We start from the raw sequence: 20,611 nt of genomic DNA on the forward strand, positions 1-20,611 counted from the left end.
AAGTTCCAACTTGTTCCAACTTGGATTTTTTTATTTGGAACTTCAAGTTCCAACTTCCAAATAAAAAATTCCAAGTTCCGAACTTGGAACTTCCAAGTTCCAAAAAAAATTTGTCATCTCTTTTTTAATTTTTTATATTCTGTAGACATCAATGTCAGATGTTGGTCAGATGCCTAAACCTATAAAGTAGGTATTTAATAAGTCTATGGTCAGATGCAATGAATAACTTATAAAAGTGAGTTTTTGGAAGAATGTGAAAGAGTGATGTTGTGTTTTTATATTATTTTCCTAAAATTGTGTTATCTGGGTTTTTAATGTGTAATATTGGTACGATATTAACCATTAAATATTCGTTATCGTGCACAAGTGTAAGAAAGTGATGTAATAACCAGAAACGTACTCTTTTGTGTTCCCTCCAAAACTCCATCAAAAGTTTCAGTAAAGCGTCCTACCACTTTACTGAATCGACCGACTTGACTTCTTGACTGTATTGACTTTATACTTAGACTTTGACTAGACTTTAGACCTGACTGACCTGACGATAATATAGAAAAAATTGTATAAAGAATATTGTTTTCCCGCCATAAAATTATACTCGACACTGGCCATGGTTATAGCCGAAGTGCCATTATAAGAAAAAAAAAACTTATAAAAGTCAATGGTCAGATGTCATTTCATATTTCACTTCTGTCATATAGGTATGTCAATGTAAAATTCTGAATTCAAAACATTTCAAAACATAGCGGCGGTTATTTGTATTGTGACTTGTGAGTGGTGTTTGTGTTATATTTAAATGTATCCAAAATCTGACGAAAGTTGGAGAAAATCTGATGGATAAAAGTTTTTGAAAATGAGCCACTTCGAGTTTTCGATTCCTTTAAATAAAGATGAGCTTCTGGAGTCCCACGCTGGACAGTACCATGTTGAGGATGTTGTCCAGCCGCGTATGCTGCTATCGAAAATTCAAGGTATATTATGCCAAACATTATTTAATAAAGCTTCAAATAAGCTTTGTATATTGTTTATTAAATACTTATACTCAAAATATAGATGCAGGTCGCGCCTACAATAGCGACGGTGTCGACTACATATTAGACCACTTCGACACCTATTTTTCTATCATTGTTCATGGGACGAAGCTGGAATGGAATGCAATAAATAAAGGTAACCAAACTACAAAATCTTAGCACATGTTCTAATTTGGTTCTAATGTATTTTCTAACAATGGACACTAGTGATACATTAAGTAACATTACAGTTTTTGCTTTGTTCATTATAATTGTTATTCCAGGCTTTGATCATTTAACAAGGACAATAAAAAATCTATGTACACACTTGGAGCCCATATTAAAAGAGCAAACAATTGACGCTGATGTCAGAATTAAAAACCTAAATATTGTTAAAATGGTACTTTACTTGTTTACACAAATAATGAAAACCAAAGATGCAAAACTGGCCGCAGAGGTAAGAGTAGGGTATTACACAAAGGTTATGTCAATCTACAATACATCTTTACCAGTAATATTTTTTTTAGAATTCTACAAAGCTAACTCTGGGCAAAAAAGGAAAGAAAGCAGTTGAAGAAGACGAGTTTTGTGGTTGGACAGAATCAGACAAGCAAGGGGCACTGATAGCACTACATTTACTGCTACAACAGCCATTGTCACTGCTCTGGGACCCACCATTAGCTGAGGACAATTTTGTGACGTAAGCCATGCAGTTCTTAACCCTTGGTTGGTCACCTGAGGTCTTTAAAAGCCCGGAGTTTGTGAAAACCAGATAAAAGTATATTTAAATAAATCATAGCAACTCCACCTTTACCTTTAGGTAGCTTCCTATAAGTAATTATGTTTCAAATTGCCACTCGTCTGAGCCCATTATTGTAAAAGCGTGACCAACTGAGTTTTAAATGCAGAAATTGGCAAATATAAAAAATAAAAAGAGGAGTTCTTTCATAATATTTGTTTTATTTTTAGGATGGTTTCTGAACCTTGTTACAAAGCTTTAGAAGAACAGATAATTAAAACTAAAACAGTCAGAGAAACCATATTCCAAATCCTCGGTGTGCTTATAAAGAAATATAACCATGGTACCTCTTGCCTCATTAAATTAGTTCAGGTAAGTGATTCAAATCATTAATTGTTACCTGCCTGTCCTATTATTGGTATGTCCAATGACATGGCCCCATGTAAGACAGCGCATGTGAATATTTGAGTAAAACAATTTGTTACTTGTTCTATCTAGTCCTTACCAAACTACAAAATGTCGATTTGGTTACAAATTTAATAAGTTTAGTAGAATAATACTTACTATAAAAAACAAAAATGTATCTATTTTAATTTGTTATTTTATATTTTAGGTCCTTCAAATAGTTGAACATTCTGTGTTACCCATTTGTGCTGGAGTTGTTCAACTGACCAAAGACTTTAACCTTGGAACTTTTGGCCCACAAATGGTATGTTCCATTTTTACATACTGACATTTTTTATGTGTGAACTGTAAATCAACTTTGTGGTGCAAATTTTTGTCTGTTTTCATGGTGCAGGTCCGTGAAATTGCTGAAGCTTTGGCTTCATCAGAAGAAGACAATGCTGGTGGAGGGACAGAGCAAGGTGCTGCAAAAAATTGTGGTGCATTTCTTTTGGAACTTACAAAAGAACTACCAAAGGAAATGGCAAATGCTATAGCCACATTACAACCATATCTAGAAAGTGATGAGGTAATGCTTCCTTGTAAATTGTAATACTTATGTAACAACAGCACTTTGTTGCATTAAAAAGAAGTTTATCAAGAGCCTCAAGATACATGCTTTTAATCGAAATAATATGTAGTGTATCTGTATACAAAATGTGAAACACAACAAACACAGAAAATGTTGTTTTTATCATAATATTAGTTTTATGTGTATGGCCATTGGTCATATCAGTAACGGAAATAGGCGGGTCCACATCAAGCGAGCCGCCTCGGGCGAGGCGGACGGGCGTACACAGCAAGGTTGCCTCGCTCGAACAGGCCGAGCCATTGCTCACAAAGACACGATGGCACCACACGTACGCACAGCCGTGGCAGCTTATGCTTTTATTCTGCTATACACAACTATAAAAAATAGGAGAATCTCGTCTGTATGTTCCTAACAAAGACTCCATTTTTTTAGATCCTTAACAGGAATATTCATTTTGCGGCTGATTTTTCTCCAAGAATCTTCCCTTATCCCTCTGTTAGAGTAATTGGGATCTCTGGCATCCCAAAGCCATAAATTTGCGGCGTATAAACTTATTAGTTGTCGACTCTGATCATTCATTTTTGACCGCGGCACACAATAAAACACATGTGACGTCCACACTGCGCGAGGCAAACGACCGAGGCACCTTTGAGCATTTCAAAAAACCGACACCGCTCGGCTCGGCCGCGCGCGCGCTCTCCCGAGCGTGAGCATGCGCCCGCCTCGGGCGAACAACGTCCACACCAAGCGAGCGTACGGCGCATGCCGCGCGAGGCGGGCCTCGGCCGCGGCGGCTCGCTTGGTGTGGACCCGCCTAATGTGGTACAAGTTTTATTGTCATAATATGGTAGAAGTTTCTTTCATTTTCAGTCGTACACACTTCGCATTAGTATCCTGGGTATGATGTGTGAGATTTTGAGCGTGGAATTACGCGGCGAAGGTCTGTCGGACGCGCAGCGCATACAGCGGGACGACTTCCTAGACGATCTGTACGAGCACATGCATGATCTGTCTGCTTATGTGCGACACAAGGTACTGTCAATAGTATACTGACTTTGCCTACTGCGGCTGCGAGCCTTTTTAAGGCCCAGTTCCTGAGGGCTTATGACAAAGATTTATCTATTCAACAGTGTTGTTGATTGGTTAATGTTTTGATGTTAACTAATCAAAAGTGCTAGCTAATAAGTAAATTCCTGTCCGAAAAAAAATCTAAATCCGGTCATAAGATTGTTGACAAAAATGTAAGGGGGAGCGCAATGTTCTATTTACATATCTCTAGTGGGGCGAGGGGTGAGTTAGTAGTAACGTCTATACGCCAATATAAAATAAATTATTGTACACAGCGTTAATTTAATTTAGGCCTAAAAATATGTATTATTTTAGGCCTCAAAATAATACTTTAGAGCGCCTTCACATTATGTCGCAAGCAGTGCGGCAGCAGCGCTGCAGCCGCAGTGCTTGCGACGTAATGTGAAGGCAGCCTTAAACAAAATGCCATTAAAACCCTCTTCCAACTTACAAAATAAATATAGTTCACTGGCCAATTAATCTTTATTGTAAATGAACGCAAATAGACAATAGTATTTAGTAACATAATAAATTTGACCTAGGTGTTGCAATTTTGGGGTCGCCTGCAGCGTGAAAACTGCGTGCCGGTGAATCGGCAGCGCGCGGTGTTAGAGCGCGCGACCGGCAGACTGAAAGACAAGGCAGCGCTTGTCAGGAAGGCCGCTATACAACTGTTAAAAGTATATTTTAAGATAAGAGAGAAGAAGGCTATAATATGTATATAATATGTCGCAGTCCACTGGTTAAAATAGCCGTTCAGTCAAACAGCTAGTCCTTTGACTGAACAACGCCATTCAATCACACGGCCATACGTCCTTTAGGCCGCGTTTCCACTGACGCGGAGCGGAGAGGAGCTTAGCGGTGTCCGAATTGACCAATCGTGCTATTCCAGCGGAATGACAGCGAAGCGGAGTGAAGATTTCGAGCATGATGATTGGTCAATTCGACACCTCTTCGCTCCGCTCCGCGTCAGTGGAAACGCGTTCTTAGCCGACTTGTTGCCTGCAACGTTCAACACTACAGCTAGACAACGCTTAGCTAACTGGTTAAATGGCAAATTAAATAAGGTGATTATTGTTACTATTACACAAGCGTCACAGCACATATATCAAACTCGGAAAGGGATCGTCACCGTATCGCCTTTCGCCTCGCCGTCAACCAGGCGTCAACCTAACGTATGCACGTAACCAAAGCGTATCAGTAGCGCCTGTACGTCAAATCGGCTACGGCTGGGCGACGCCTCGCTTACGACTCGGGGAAGGAGTAAGCTTGAGTACGAAGAGACGTAAGCACGGGGACGACGAGACGTAAGCACGGGGACAACGAGCCGTAAGCGGGTGGACGACGAGCCGTAGACGCAGGCACTACTAGTTGAACACGAGTCGCATCTCGGTTCGGAGCCTGTTCCGAGGCGAGGCGATTACGTTACGGTTCCGCTTAGTGCGCTTTGCAGTAGGCACTAGGCAGTTTCATACAAACAATATTGAACGGCTCAAGGCAATACGGTGCCGATCCCTTTCCGAGTTGATATGTGTGATGTGACCTTAAATTGTATTCTAACTCATTTTGAACACAATTGCAATAAACACCTTGGTGGCATTTCATAATCCCGTAATTTCTCCTCGAATATTTGTTTAAATTTTGATTCACTCCTATGTGCTCCCATAATTTCTGTCACTTTAATAAGTAATAACACTTGTAACGTATATTTACGTTACAAAGGCTGCTTTTGAATCAGCTGTAGTGTTGAACGTTTTGAGCGACATAAATATTCAATTAAAAAGCTAGCTGTTTCATTGAACGGCTATTTTAACCAATTGGCTGCGACATATACAATCATTTTATGTAAAACTACTGTACTGTATGTATTCTAGACACATGAAATAGAAGTGCACGTCACCTAATATTTTTTTTAGTAAAAGTAGTTTAAACTCTCTTATAAAATTAAAGGTAACAATTAATAATCTTTATTGATAGCCATATTTTAACTTGAATTTCAAGATACATCATAAGACTTTTACAATTAAATTGTCTCTGATTTCAGATATTTTTAGAAAGTAACCCATTCTCTGCTCAACTGAAACTAGAATTACTAGAGGAGCAGCTTGCAACTGAACAGAAGATTCTAGAAGAACTCAATAAGAAAGTGAATCCGTGTCCCGATCCAGAGCTAGTTAAGAAGTGGGAGAAAATTGAGGCCAATGTTGTTAAAACAATTAAGGAGAAAATTGATACATTGACTCAGGACGAACCTGACCTCTCCCAAGCTTCCTTGGAAAATATGTATAGCTCCATTCGGAGACACCTAAATGAAAAAGATTATTATAAAGCTTATTTGATAATAAAACATACTGAGCGGATGTATCCAGACGCTAAGTTACTTAGATGTGATATGGAAAAGAGTGATCAGGTATGTTCTTATATCTAAGATTAATCTGTAGAACAAACTGAATAATAATTGTGCGAGTAGTAACTAAGTAATAAATAAATAAAGCTTTTATTCACAGACCATAAAACAAAACCATTTTTTAATTTTAGATCGATTATTTCGTTGCCTTGATGCGCAACGTGTATATTATACCCGAAAGACGACAATCTATAACGCAGCAATGCGAAAACGAATTGGCGATTTACAAGAGGATTGAAGAGAAGGAGAATATTGTGGCTTTCCTAGAGGAATCCGTTCACTTTAGTCGCATGATTTCCGAAGCAGTGCCTTTGATAAATGCCCTGCTTATGTCGAAACAAGCAGGAGACGTAAGCGAGGCAATAGACTTCTTCACAACGGCGCACCAGTTCAATATTGAGTCGGCAAAAGTGGGCGTGGCCAATATGCTGCTTCTTGTTTGGTCTCCAGATCAAGTGAGTCTCCATAATGTCAATAAATTGTTTCATTTGTGATACTAGATAGTTTAAACAATATAAAATGAATTACAGACAAAAAGTGAAAAAGTGATTTCACGGTGCTGTAATTATGTTAAAAAAAATAAAAGGGATGTTACTATTTAACGAGATTTCATTGGCTACAAAGACGTCAGATCCCACTAGCCAGTAAACAGTGACCAGTAAAAGAACATCCCATGTTATAGCAATCAGTATGCCTTATGTTTAAATTGGTAGTGTTGTTAGTGAATTAGTTATGAAAGGCCATAAACATACTTCTAAATCCCTTTATACCCCTTTTAGGACAAGCGTGAGGCGGTCGAGCGAGCGTACCGCGAAATGTATCTGGAGAGTGACAGTAAGGCGGAGCGCGGGCGCGCGTTTACTGTGGCCAAGCGGCTGGTGGCGTTGCTGGCGCACGTTGACCGCGGCGCCGCTCTCGCGCTTGACCATCTTGTCGACAAGTGGGTGAACCGCGGGGACATCACGCCTGCACTTATACAGGTAAATGACGCTCGTAACTTCGTCCGCGTGAATGCTTAGCTTAACTCCTCCTTTTTTGGAAGTCGGTTAATTAAAAAAGAGTATCTAAGATTGACCGGGATTGTAAGGTATCATAATGCCAAATTTAATTGAAATCGGTCCAGCAGATTCAGAGATTAGCCTGTACAAACAGAGAAACAAAAATTTCAGAAACAGTTGAGATGTGTTCTATTTTACACTTCTAACAAGGCCCTGACTAGTTTTTTCATGTTTATTTTCAATGTACAAAAATTTTACCTCTACGATTTTATTATATGTAGAGATATAGATAGATATAGATTAGATGACGCCCGCAACGCTGTTACCCCAATAGTCGTTTTCGTTCGTTTCGAACCGTAAATTTTCCGGGATAAAAAATATTCTATGTCATTTCCCGGGGCTCAAAGTATCTCCATACCAAACTTCAGCAAAATCGGTTTAGGCGTGAAGAAGTGACAGACAGATACACTTTCTCATTCATAATATTAGCAGGTATGGATTGGCTAAAGTTGAAACGGCAAATCGTTGCAAAAACTTTTCTTTTAGCGTATACCTCCCCGTTTAAGAGTTGCCAGCCGCGTCAGATTGAGATGCAGTATACTGATTTGCCGAGAAATTAATATGAACTAGGCGCGGGTAATGACGCCGATGAATGAATATAATAAAACATATATGTAATTGCAAATATGAAGCAAAATTGTAAAAAACCTTAACATAAAATGTTAAAAAAAAGTATTGAACTCTGTGCCTCGTTATTTCAATGATTATACCGAGTCCGAGTCCACTCGCTTACAATCTTTGCTGCGACGCCGCGCCAGTTAACGTTTAACTCCCACTTTAATAAGTTACGTCTATTTTAGGTATTTTGGGAGATGTACTTGAAGAAAATCGACGGGACGACAGAAATGGAAAGCCACGCTGCCATGTCATTTTTAGTGATGATAGCGAGAGCTAAGCCGTCCATGGCGCTGGCTAATCTAGAAGTGATTCAAACACACGGACTGACCGGGGACTACAACTCTAGAAACTTGAGCGCCCAGCTACTTCTCACTATTGCGAAGAAGAATCAGCGCTATCCTGCTGATCACGCGATATTTACCGCGTTATATGATAGCGTTATGGACACTTTTTCTACCATGAATCAGTTCACATCTTTTGCTGGAAATTCCATCGATGTTATTTACGCTATATGCGATACCCCAGACGTTCTTTGCACGAAACTCTTGAGCGATATGTACAAGAAGATTCAAGAGACCATGGTAAAGGATGCAGAAAATGAGGAGGATATAAGCATGCCAACTGAGCTGCTCACGAGGTTTATATTCGTACTTGGACATATTGCTCTCCAACAACTCATTTATTTGGATATCTCTGTATACAGCGAATTGAGAAGACGCAATCAGGTTAGTGTATCAATTTTCAAACATGTTTTAGATTTTAATGATAAAACAAACTCAAAGGTGACTGACTGACTGACTGACATAGTGATCTATCAACGCACAGTCCAAACCACTGGACGTATCTAGCTGAAATTTAGTAGAGTAGATTAGTAGATGTTATGACTTAGACATCCGCTAAGAAAGGATTTTGATAAATTCCACCCATAATGGAATAAAATAGGGGATGAAAGATTGTATAAAATAATACTTCTTAACGCAAGCGAAGCCGTGGGCAAAATCTAGTTTCCTAATAAAATGTCAATTTAGGTGCGTGAAGAACGCAAAGAGGAGGAAAAACGTAAGAAAAAGGCAGGTGCGTTCGCGACGCCGGCCAGACGGGGGCGCGTCGACGACTTGCGGCGCCAGACGCTCATGAACGCCAGCACCGCGAGCGCGTCGTCGCGTGCGCAGCGCTCCGCCAGCGTCATGTCTAGTAAGGGACCTTCGGTAAGTTTACCAGCACTGTTGGCAATAACTAATAGAAAGAAAATGAATGGGCTAGCGAGTGCTAGTAACAAAATATAGGGAAAGAATTAGAACGACGATTTTTTTGGTTATGAAATGTATAAGTGTTATGCAAGTTTGGCTATAAATGTGTTTATAGTGTTTTCATTTGATAGAAACTGTTAGAATGAGAATATTAAGTGTTTATTTCTTTTAGCCGTTAAGTAAGTAGATCATGCTGTATTTGAGCCCTGACGGGTCGAAGTTGACGATTATCCTTTTTAACCCCCGACAAAAAAGAGGGGTGTTATAAGTTTGACGTGTCTGTCTGTCTGTCTGTCTGTCTGTTTGTCTGTGTGTGTATGTATCTGTCCATGGCATCGTAGCATCCATACGGATGGACCGATTTTGATCTAGTTTTTTTTGTTTGAAAGCTGACATGATCGAGAGTGTTCTTAGCTATAATTCATCATCATCAGCCTGCTCAGTGCTGGACAATCAGGATTTATCTGGTTCATGAAGGGCCGTTAGCAACTTGTAGCCGTTTGATGGGTTTTATATTTCATTCTAGTTTGTGACATGTGTGAAAATACAATATACGTGTACACATATTAATGGAAAGTTGACCTGGTGCTGCAGCATCACCTGGTGATCAATAGGATATCCAACTCCTCGGCAACTTAGAGCAGAGGTTTCGTGTTTGGACTCATTTTAATAGACAGTAGAAATATTTACATGCTGCTGCTGTAGCATCACCTGGATTCTATAGAAACCGAGCTTCGTATGAACCCAAAGTGGAGGTTTCATGTTTGGGCTCATATTAACGGCCTCATTGAAAAGGATATTGATAGATGGTAATCATGAGAATATGATTCTGTTGACAGGCATTATTTTGCACTTTAACCAACACAAGTTTAAAAAGTATGAAATAAAATTTAATTAAGAAATTTAAAAAAACCCCCGCCAAACAACTTTAAAAAGTAATGAAATAATATTTACTGCCTTTAAGTTTAAATAATTCCTAACTTGTGTAAAGTTATATTTTAGTCCATAATTGTTGTCAAGGTGTGTCGGGGGACCGCCAAGTAAACTACAAACTACAACCGCCTAGTCGCTGATTATCTCGATTCGGTTCGCTGTGAACTGATGTTAAGTATGTGAAATCAAACATCTACATTAGCGGTCCCCCGACACACCATGACAACAATTATGGACTAAAATATAACTTCACACAAGTTAGGAATTATTTGAACTTAAAAGGCAGTAAATATTATTTCATTACTTTTTAAAGTTGTTTGGCGGGGGTTTTTTTAAATTTCTTAATTTAATTTTATATCATTTAGTATAGGATAATCATGATAAATATGCAAATTACAAACAGAAAAACTTTGCACGTGTTTAATTTTTCTTACAAAACAGGACAAGTTATGTATTTACTTATATTCTATGTTAGGCGAACACGACGATGACAGAGGAGGAGGCGGGGCTAGAGGGGGCGGTGGCGGACGACGCGGACGCCGAGTACGTGCGCGGCGTGTGCGAGCGAGACATCGTGGGTGCAGGCGCGGCGCTCGCACGATACCTGCCGCTACTGCGCCACGTGCTCGCTCGCCCCGGGTGCCCGCCAGTGCTGCAGGCCGCCGCTGCGCTTACCTACACCAGGTAAGAGCCGGTCCACATGGCGCGTTGCGTCAGTTTTGCGTCGTCGCAGCGCTGACCATTGACGCATAGCCGGCCACACGGGCGCTGCGTCATCGCAGCGTTATTGGGAAGCAGTCTTAGCGTCAACACCCCCGCTTCGTCTCGGGGGCTGCTGTTCGTCATGCGTTATGACGACGCAGCGCGCCGTGTGAACTGGTTCTAATGGTGATTACTATTAAGATAAAGGCTTGCGCAGAGCTATGTTAAAATCCAGGCTTAAGATAACATGACATGGTAGCTTGTATGCAAGTTATGAGTACTAAAGTTAGCCCTATAATACTATGCTACCATTGGTAAATAAAGCTTTTAGCTGTTCAAGCAAGTGGGTAGAAAGGTATAAATTGAAAATACTACTTAATTTATCACTTCAATAACATTATGTACTTGACATAACTATTACAGCGGTTATGAATTTGCGTGAAACAAAAGAAAACTATTTCGTAATAAAATAGGAAAAGGATGATTTATGTGGAATTATTAGTAACGATTGTTATTTTTAAAAGATTCATGTTGGTATCGAGTTCGGTATGCGAGGACGGGCTGCAGCTGATGGTTACCGTTTTGAAGAGATCCAGCAATGTGTCGTTACGGACAAACCTCACCATCGCGTTCGCTGATTTGACTCTACGCTTTCCTAATCTCACGCAACCTTGGACCCATCACATATATCACATGTTAGTATTATGTTTTCTTATTACTTAATGTAAGTTTCTAAAAGAAATTATAAATTAAAAAAAAATATTAACCGCCACAAAACTATCCTGTATACTTTGTCGTCTCTCAAAGTATCTCCATACCAAATTTTATCTAAATCGGTTGTGTTCAGGTATCTGACAGACATGCAGACATACTTTCGCATTTGTTATATTAGTAAGGATTGCTTTAGTACTTACGCAACGTCAAAAGTTTCATTAACTTTCAGACTAAGTGACGAATCCCTGGAAGTGAGGCAGTGTGCTGTCAAAATGCTGTCGTTCCTGGTACTCCACGAGATGGTGCGTGTGAAGGGTCAGATAGCCGACATGGCGCTGTGCTGTGCGGACGGCGACGCGCGGGTCGCGGCCATGACGCGACAGTTCTTCAAACAGCTGGCGCATAAAGGCAACGCCCTGTATAACGTGATGCCGGACATCATATCGCGGCTCAGCGACCCCGAGTTGGCGGTGCCGGAGGAACGGTATCGGCTGATTATGAAGTGAGTATGTTTTTGTCATGTATCTCACGCGACCTCCGAGAAATAAAAAAAAATGTTGCTGAAAGCGGAAATTCGATTTAGCTTATGCATCTGTTAATCCCTCTATTGTCCCGCGACGGTAGTTTAGTTACACTTAGCCTAAACTTTTTATTTGTCACCAGGTATATAACGTCACTAATACAAAAGGACAGACAAATGGAGGCGTTAGTTGAGAAGCTGTGCCAAAGATTCAAGTTAGCTACAGAAGAGCGGCAGTGGCGCGATCTAGCGTACTGTCTGTCTCTCTTCACGTACAACGAGCGCTCGCTTCGGAAACTTATTGAGAATCTCGACGCCTACAAAGACAAGCTACACTGCAAAGGAGTGATGGACTGCTTCTCTACTTTAATGCATAACACCTCTAAAATGGCTCGTAACGAGATCAAGGTATGTAAAATCAAGATTTAAACTTTAGCCCAGAATAATATTAGTGTTTGAATCGCGTCTGTTATTAATCTGATAAATGATATGGTGCCAAAGTTATTACGCTTGTTTTAGTTTTGCGTAATAATGCAAAAGACTGATGAAATGTGAGTACTAACATTTCTGTAGCTTCGCCGTTGAATAAAAACAACGAAGAAATTGATTTCAAAAAAACATTCATACTTAACTTAAACATGAACATAAGCCGACCTCTATGGCTCAGTTGGTAGCTTAAGGCGGGGTTCGCCGGTTCGAATCCCGCCGACGGGACAAAAAGTTTTCAATGTTCCTGTAATTTGTAATCTTATAGTATTTATTCATCTATGCTTATAGTAAATAATTTTATAAGAGTGCCGTTTGTGGGATCACAAACTGACAGGGGGCCACGGAAGATCAGGCGCCACGGCTTCCCGCGGTCGATGCCTGAGTGGCTTTCCCTTTAAACATGCGGTGTGTGCATTGCACAGCCATAACCGAACACCCATTAGTTTTTAAGTAGTTCAATGTTGTATGTTAATTTGTCATGTCAATTTGTTGTTATTCTTCCGTGTTAAAAGCTCTGGCTGTGCTCTGTCCTTGTATGTTTAATAAAGATGTTTTTATTATTATTTATTCCTGGCGTACCCAGGTAGGCGCATGTATGTATGTATAGTATAAAAGTATTAAATATATTTCCGTTGTCTGGTACCCGTAACACAAGCCCTTCAAGTACTCACCACGGGGCCAGACTGACGTGAAACGTGACGTGACGTGACGTGAAGCCTTCATAGAATATATAATTACATATAAGCATATTTTTAGACGCTCGTCACGGAGTTAGGCGACAAAATAGAAGAGTGCTTCGCGGTTAACGACAAGGAGGCGGATCGGGAGGAGTCTGTGCAGGCGAGCGCGCCAGCCGCCACGCCGCGCCGCCGCCCCGCCCAGCGCGCGCCGCGACGACAACAGCGCCGATCGTCGTCCAGTCCGGATGAAGTAAGGGAAAAGACCCTTATGTTAAGAGTTATAGACGTTACGCATATCGCTCGTCTTTGGCGGCTCGAGCGCGCAGTTTGGCGGCTACCCCGCGAGATGATAACGTAGCGGCCGAACCGCGCGTTCCTGCCGCTGCATATTAAGACCGGACTGCCAAAAATACCAAAACACGCTAGCCCCGCCTACACACCCCGCTACCCTACAATCGTAATATAATGATTCCATGAATTGTGCCCGCATGAATTGTGCTTTGCGCTACAGCTAATAGTGAACAATATTCCCGCATTATAGCACGAAAGTAAAGGTCGTAAGCCCCAAAAATGTTTTTGATGATTACTTAAAAATTAAATACAATACTAATATGTATATTTCCTTCTACTACTAGCTATTACTACTACTAGCTACTATTTTATAAAGTGTGTGATTGTAGTAGTGCAAGTTATTTAATGATGGTAACTCAATAAGTGTAACAGATATTTGTTGAAAAGCCCAGAAATAGTCATAATTTCGAAAAATATAACTATCAAGAGCCAAATAAGTGAATCATGTTTTCCATTAGACAAATATCAGCAAATTTGGCAGCCCGCTCTTAATAAGTAATTTTTAAAAAGAGCGTAATTATTGAGAGACTAACTGTATATACCACACCCTATTTCATTCAAATTCGTTTGAAAGTTAAATTGCAGTAAATTATTTGAATTTTTTTAAGTGTGATGATGAAAATTGATAGAAAGAACTTTAATCTTTTCAAAGTTCTCGGTAGTATGTCACTGTTAATCAGTTATTTATTAATTTGTAATTTACATTATATTCTATTTTCAGAATGAGCCTCCAAATAAAGAATTCACACCCCAGACAGCACGGAAGTCTAAACGAAAAGTTGTACAAAACTATAAGGGCGATGAAAACGATTCAGGAGAGTCAGGTACTTTATTATAATTTCCAATTACATGGCACAATGTCCTTTACCTTACCTGTAGTAAAATATTTACATTCTTAAACAAAAAAATAATAATACATGCTGATTTTAAATTACGAGGTTACTTATCTAGTATATAATTGGAAAAATAATCTGATAGATAAAGAAAACCGTGCTTACTTGCCAATAAACTTGAGCATGCCTATTTTGCATACTGGAAAAAAAATGTATTTTATAATAATTTATATTTTCCAGATGATGAAGAGTTCCAAAAAAAACAAGAAGTATTCAAGAAACCCACAAGAAAAGCTACCCGTAGAATTATGAAGTAATTAATAAAACAGTTTATAAGTTAGAGGTTTTTAAATCCTAATTTCCTTTATTTCTCCAATTTTGTGGTAGGTATGTATTGGTTTTTTTAAACAATAATTTAACTTATTTTTAAACTGTATTCTACTCCATCCTAAAGCTTAAGTCGCCGCACCTGGTACCGCGGCACATATTTAATGATGTTGGAAATATACCAAACTGGATAAACTAGTTATGCAATTATATTTAAATAGGTGAGTTCTGGTAATAGAAATAAACATGAAAACATACGTTTGGTTTTGTTTTCCTTGAGTTTGTGTTGAAGCCGGTTGTGGCATTGAATTAAGTACGCTAATTTCAATGCTACAACCGGCTTCTGCAATTTACGATTTGTTTTATAAAGACATTTTGGCATTCCAAATAATATTAGAGGCTGACATCAACACGTGATGAAAACCTCGAAAAAAGATTAAGAAATATATTAAAAAAATTACAGCTTTGTGCAATGGATTTTTTAATGTATACTTGTGCAAAGTATATTTTTATTTTGTATAATATATTATTGTTGTGTTCCATTTCTAAGTGCGACTTTGAAAACGCAAGAAAGATAAGTAAGGAGTACCGCACGGGCGTTTATCTTCGTTCTCTTGTACAAAGATTTTCTGTACCTGACTCCAAAGTGTCTTGGAATACTGAGTATGAAGAATATGATCCGCCATCGTATACTGATCCAAAGTTAAATGGAAAGCCTTATGCTGACCCAGAGATAGGTAAGTGTATATTAAAATTTATATTTTAAAAAGGTAAAATAATCCTTAATGGGCGATACTTACATAATGTTATTTTGTGGGTGTAATTTAAAAGTTTGAACACCAGTTAAGTATTACCACAGAATACATATTAGTTTAACAAGTATTACTCACATTTATGTAATGATAATGACGAGCCTTGGGCTGTTTCAGAAAGAGCTTTTATTTTTTATGTTTTATATTCTACATAAATTCGCTTTCAAAATGTTTACAGGCATGTCTAATTTTACACCCAAGTGGAACAATATTGATGGCTACATTAACAGGATAAGTTACACTAGTCAATATGAGATAGTGAACAATTTCCCTCGTAATCCTATTGGACGCACGGGACTGCAAGGTAGAGGTGTTTTAGGGAGATGGGGTCCCAATCATGCAGCAGATTGTATTGTAACAAGATGGAAGAAAATTGACAACAGCTCTTATAGCAATGAAAAGTATAATTTGATAAATATTTTAGATAATCTTTGTTTGCACCTGAACTTCTAAACTGAACTTTGCATTAAATTAAAGCTAAGTAGTCCTTAAATCTCTAAGGCCGGTATAAATACTAAATAGTCAGTACTCAAGATGCATCTCGGCCTCAAAACACGGTTCCGGCTCTGTGATTGGTTGGCTGTCAAAATTTGGACCAATCATAGAGCTAAACCGCGTCTTGAGACCGAGATGCATCTTGAGTACTGACTATTTATGCCGGCCTAAGTGCGGCGGCAGTTAGTAAAACTTTTTTTTTCTTCAACTTTCTATGAAAATATTTTTTCAGGTCACTATTACAGTTTGTAGCAATCAAACGTAGCGATACTGGCGAATGGGCGTTACCAGGAGGTATGGTTGATCCAGGTGAGACGTTTTCCGCGGCTGCTTTCAGGGAATTTGTAGAAGAATCATTGAATTACTTTAAAATCTCAAAAAGTGAGCATACTACTATTATAATTTTTATGTAGGCTTTCTGCTATTAGGATATTAATTAATAAATGTTTTAGATGAAAGAGAGAATTGGCTGAGTAAGTTGAAAGACTTCTTTAGTGCTGGGATTCAAATATACTCTGGATATATTGATAGCCCTAGAAATACCGACAATGCATGGATAGAAAGTACGGCATTCAATTTTCATGATGAAACTGGCTTTACTACTGAGGCTCTCCAACTCCAAGCTGGTGATGATGCTGCAGGGGCTAAGTGGATGGATGTTACACCAGAATTAAATTTGTATCCAGCTCACAAAGACTTTGTTAATGCAGTTTTATCTCTTCGCCTACAATAAAACATGCTGTATTATATTATTTTAATCTTAAATTGTGTTTATGCCGTTTATTATTTATCCTACCAGTCATCATAAACTAAGCTAGTCCAGACTTCATCCTAGATCATCGAGGGATACTATTGGAGGGCGCCTTATATTTTGACAGTTGATAATATTACATACTCTTTCTAGAAAATAGAAGTCAAAAAACACATACGTTATGTGCTTCTGGTACTGAGGAAATCAAATGGGCTACCCCTATTAATTTGTTTTAATTCACAAAAAATGAAACAAATGAATGAGGGTAATCACTAGAAAAATCTTAAAATTCGTGGGTGGGTCAAAAAAATTTAATGTAAACACCTCTTTTAAATACGCTATGCGCTCCTGGTACCAACTTCCTAAGTTTCAAACAAATGGGCTACCCCTATTAATTTGTCAATTCACTAGAATAATTAAACAAAATATTAAGGGTAATCACAAGAAAAATCTTAGAATTAATGGGTAGGTCGATAAAATTGAACGCAAACACCCACACACCTTTTCATATTATGTTATGCGCTCCTTGTATAGAATGTCAAGAAAGTGAAGAAATTAAAAAGTGGCTACATCGTGGTGTCATCCCTTTCGAAAATTATTCTAAGAAAAAAAAATGACACTACGATGTTGCTACTTTTTAATTTCTTCACTTCCTTGACGGACTACACTTCATAGTTTTAACAAATGGGCCATTTACACAGTACGAGTAGCGTCCGTCTCCGACTCTCCGAGTAGTAAATTATAGTAATCCGAGCGCACTCGGTCCGAGTGTACTCGTATCTAGTTAAAACCCGCCTTATCTGCCGTCATAAGAAAAAAGGCCGCTAAGTGATTTTCGCGTGAGTCCACTGAACTAAGTTAAAAAATCGCGAAAATCACTTAGCGGCCTTTTTTATTATGACGGCAGTTATGTCGTAGTCCGTGACTTGTCAGTTGTCACGTGACCTTGTCACTGACACAATCAAGACACAATGATGCAGGATGCTGGCGCTCTGACGCTGGCAACTCTGACACTGGCAAAAAGAAGAAGAAGAAGACACAATGATGTCATTGTTCGAAGAAGAAGAAGACATTCTGTTATGGTTTTTGTTTTGATATCCACTTGGTCTCTTTCACTAAGGTCTCTTTGAACTTTGGTTTTGGAGGAAATAAAATATAACTTTCTTGTTTTTATTATTATAATTGCAAAATTTATGAAATTAAAGTCTCAAATTTAATTTCGCACTTTCAATGTATGTACCTACTTCATTACAATTTTTTGCAAGTTTATTAGTTTTGTTTAAAGTGTTTTATGAACACACACAATGATGCATGTAAAGTGTCGTTCGGGCTTATACCCTCGTTCCCTCGTACAAAGATTTGCTGTACCAGACTCTAAAGTATCTTGGAGTACTGAGTATAAAGAGTATGATCCACCATCACATACGGATCCAGGAATAGATGGCAAGCCTTGGGCTGACCCAGAAATCGGTAAGTTTTTATTACTATCTTGGGTATTTTTCTATGATTACTTACTTGATACTTTATAATCAAAAAAATAATAAGTCAGGCCTGGTTTTACACCGAAATGGAATAACATTGATGGAAAAGTCAACAGAAAAAGTTACATGGGACCATACAAAATAGTAAACAGCTATCCACTAAATCCAATTGGACGCACAGGATTACAAGGAAGAGGTGTTTTAGGAAGATGGGGCCCAAACCATGCAGCCGACCCCATTGTTACAAGATGGAAGAAAATTGAAAATGGTGCTAATCACAATGACAAGTATGTATTTCACTAATAATAATACCACAGAAAACCAATTCTATTTCTGCTACTATTAATATTATTTTTAACTATGAAATAGATCAATACTACAATTTGTGGCAATCAAACGTCGAGATACAGGAGAGTGGGCATTACCAGGAGGCATGGTTGATCCGGGTGAGAAAATTTCCACTACTGCCATCAGGGAGTTTGAGGAGGAAGCTATGAATTCTCTTGAAACTTCTGAAAGTAAGCAACTTGTGTTACTTATATTCTAAAATGAATTGAAGTATAAATATCTATGCCCTTTCATAAATTCAGTAATTTTAAATTAAAACATGTTTTAGGTGAGAAAGAGATTTGGAGAATCAAATTTAAAGAATTTTTCAGTACTGGCATTGAGATATACTCCGGTTATGTTGATGATCCTAGAAATACAGACAATGCTTGGATGGAGACAACAGCATACAATTATCATGATGAAACTGGTTCTGTTGTCGGTTCCCTCCAACTGAAAGCTGGTGATGATGCTGTGGGTGTTAAATGGGTGGACATTACACCAGAATTGAATCTGTACGCAAGTCACAAAGACATGGTCAATGCAGTCTTAGCTCTTCGGTGTAAATAAAATTTACAATGTTTGAAAATGTTATACCTGCAATACAAATCAGTGTATAAAAACGAAAGACCTCTGTATTTTTTTTAATTTTTAAGTTATGAAACAAATAATATGAGTAATCACTTTGGAATCACTGATAAAGTGTACAATATTTGAAGGCGACAATAACGTAGCATCAGTTTTTATAGTTACATATTAAATGAGAACAAGGCTGGGGTGATAGCTTCCAAACAAAAATTATTGTTTAAGCTTTTATTGACTTCTAAAATATGTAAATGACCTTAAACTAAATATTTACATATGTAATATAATTTTAACCTAATGTAGGATATGCAGTATTATGATTTTATTGCACTTTTAATTTTCTCATCAGAACTTTCGAAAAAAAAAACAATCTCTTTTTTTAGAAATTTTTTGTAAGCATTTAAAATTATAATAGAAATGTATGTTGCATTTAATTGAAGCTTATTGGATAGCATAATAAGTTTTGTTGGACCACATTATGATTTATGGAGTACCTTAACTAAGTACAAGTTTAAATGTATTGGTGTAGGTAGAACCAATAATATATTTTTATACATAATTCATGCATCTGAATAATAGTATGAATACTTAATAGTTAAAACTTTGTGTAAAAATACAACACAAAAATTGATAAAATACTACTACTTCAACCATATATATGTTGCAGGCGGATTGTATAATCCGCCGATTTACGTTACGGCTCGCTGTTTTAAAAAACAGGGTCGTTTTGTAATGCGGCGGTTTAACGATTAGCCGGATTGTCCATGCGATGCGTTCTACAATAAGGCGGCCCACGTTAAGCCGCATAGTACTTTCCTCGTACCGGTACTTTCTTTACAGTTTGACATAGAGAATAATGGAAATTCTTTAATTGCACCTGAAAATTGTTCTGAAATTTACCGATTTTTTTTTTGTTTAATTCACTCAAAACTTCGCAATTTAGCACTTTCGGTATCCAACGCTATTGTTGTTGTTATGTCACAGGCAGCGCCAAGAGTATTAAGAATCGGAACTAAAAACTGTCAAAGAGGCGACTGGCGCCGAATATTTCATTCAGCCGCATTCAATCCGGCTAATCGATAAATCGCCGCATTACAAAACGGCCCTGTTTTTTAAAACAGCTAGCCGTAATGTAAAACAGCGGATTATACAATCCGCCTGCGACATATACATTATTTTAATAACGAGTTGTTTGAGTAAAACATTGGTCCCGTTGTACAAGTAAGAAGTAATCATATTTATATATTGCTTTGTCTTCCCGCAAAATGCTTGGCAATCGTCGATTTACAATACATTATTATCAATTTATAGTTACCATAAAAACAATGATTGTAAAGCACTCTTAGCAGGCCGCTCAATACATTGTTGAGGCCATTACATAGAAAGCCCATATATTGCTGAAGATTTACAGAAAATCACAAGTATCTAGTTATTTACTCGAGAATCAGTAGACATCGTGTATTTTTAGGGTTCCGTACCCAAAGGGTA

At 38.2% G+C, this 20,611-nt stretch overlaps 3 protein-coding genes across 4 annotated transcripts; all 3 read left to right on the plus strand.

Annotated features, from left to right (window-relative positions):
• The first annotated feature begins 740 nt into the window (after positions 1-740).
• LOC121733200 (condensin complex subunit 1) lies at positions 741-14,685 on the plus strand. Its single transcript, XM_042123372.1, has 21 exons — positions 741-968; positions 1,051-1,164; positions 1,292-1,464; positions 1,535-1,707; positions 1,977-2,118; positions 2,360-2,455; positions 2,546-2,719; positions 3,593-3,754; positions 4,333-4,470; positions 5,835-6,200; positions 6,329-6,652; positions 6,977-7,177; positions 8,056-8,598; positions 8,902-9,081; positions 10,532-10,740; positions 11,283-11,453; positions 11,702-11,974; positions 12,136-12,400; positions 13,238-13,411; positions 14,234-14,336; positions 14,586-14,685. The coding sequence occupies exons 1-21, from the start codon at positions 851-853 to the stop codon at positions 14,660-14,662; spliced, it is 4,176 nt and encodes a 1,391-aa protein (XP_041979306.1). The 5' UTR covers positions 741-850; the 3' UTR covers positions 14,663-14,685.
• A 233-nt stretch (positions 14,686-14,918) lies between these two features.
• LOC121733318 (ADP-ribose pyrophosphatase, mitochondrial-like) lies at positions 14,919-16,712 on the plus strand. The gene is made up of 5 exons (XM_042123535.1): positions 14,919-14,930; positions 15,223-15,409; positions 15,663-15,885; positions 16,212-16,360; positions 16,432-16,712. Exons 1-5 carry the CDS (start codon positions 14,919-14,921, stop codon positions 16,710-16,712), a joined length of 852 nt encoding a protein of 283 aa, XP_041979469.1.
• Positions 16,713-17,820: 1,108 nt separating this feature from the next.
• Positions 17,821-19,176, plus strand: LOC121733267 (ADP-ribose pyrophosphatase, mitochondrial-like). Of its 2 annotated transcripts, none has more exons than XM_042123485.1 (4): positions 17,821-18,200; positions 18,276-18,498; positions 18,581-18,729; positions 18,828-19,176. In XM_042123485.1, the coding sequence occupies exons 1-4, from the start codon at positions 18,035-18,037 to the stop codon at positions 19,106-19,108; spliced, it is 819 nt and encodes a 272-aa protein (XP_041979419.1). In that variant the 5' UTR covers positions 17,821-18,034; the 3' UTR covers positions 19,109-19,176. The 2 variants fall into 2 exon arrangements, with proteins under 2 accessions (XP_041979419.1, XP_041979420.1); XM_042123486.1 differs by having other exon boundaries at positions 18,032-18,204.
• The last annotated feature ends 1,435 nt before the right edge of the window (positions 19,177-20,611 follow it).

Source organism: Aricia agestis, chromosome 13, assembly GCF_905147365.1.
Source record: "Aricia agestis chromosome 13, ilAriAges1.1, whole genome shotgun sequence".
Classification (NCBI taxonomy): domain Eukaryota; kingdom Metazoa; phylum Arthropoda; class Insecta; order Lepidoptera; family Lycaenidae; genus Aricia; species Aricia agestis.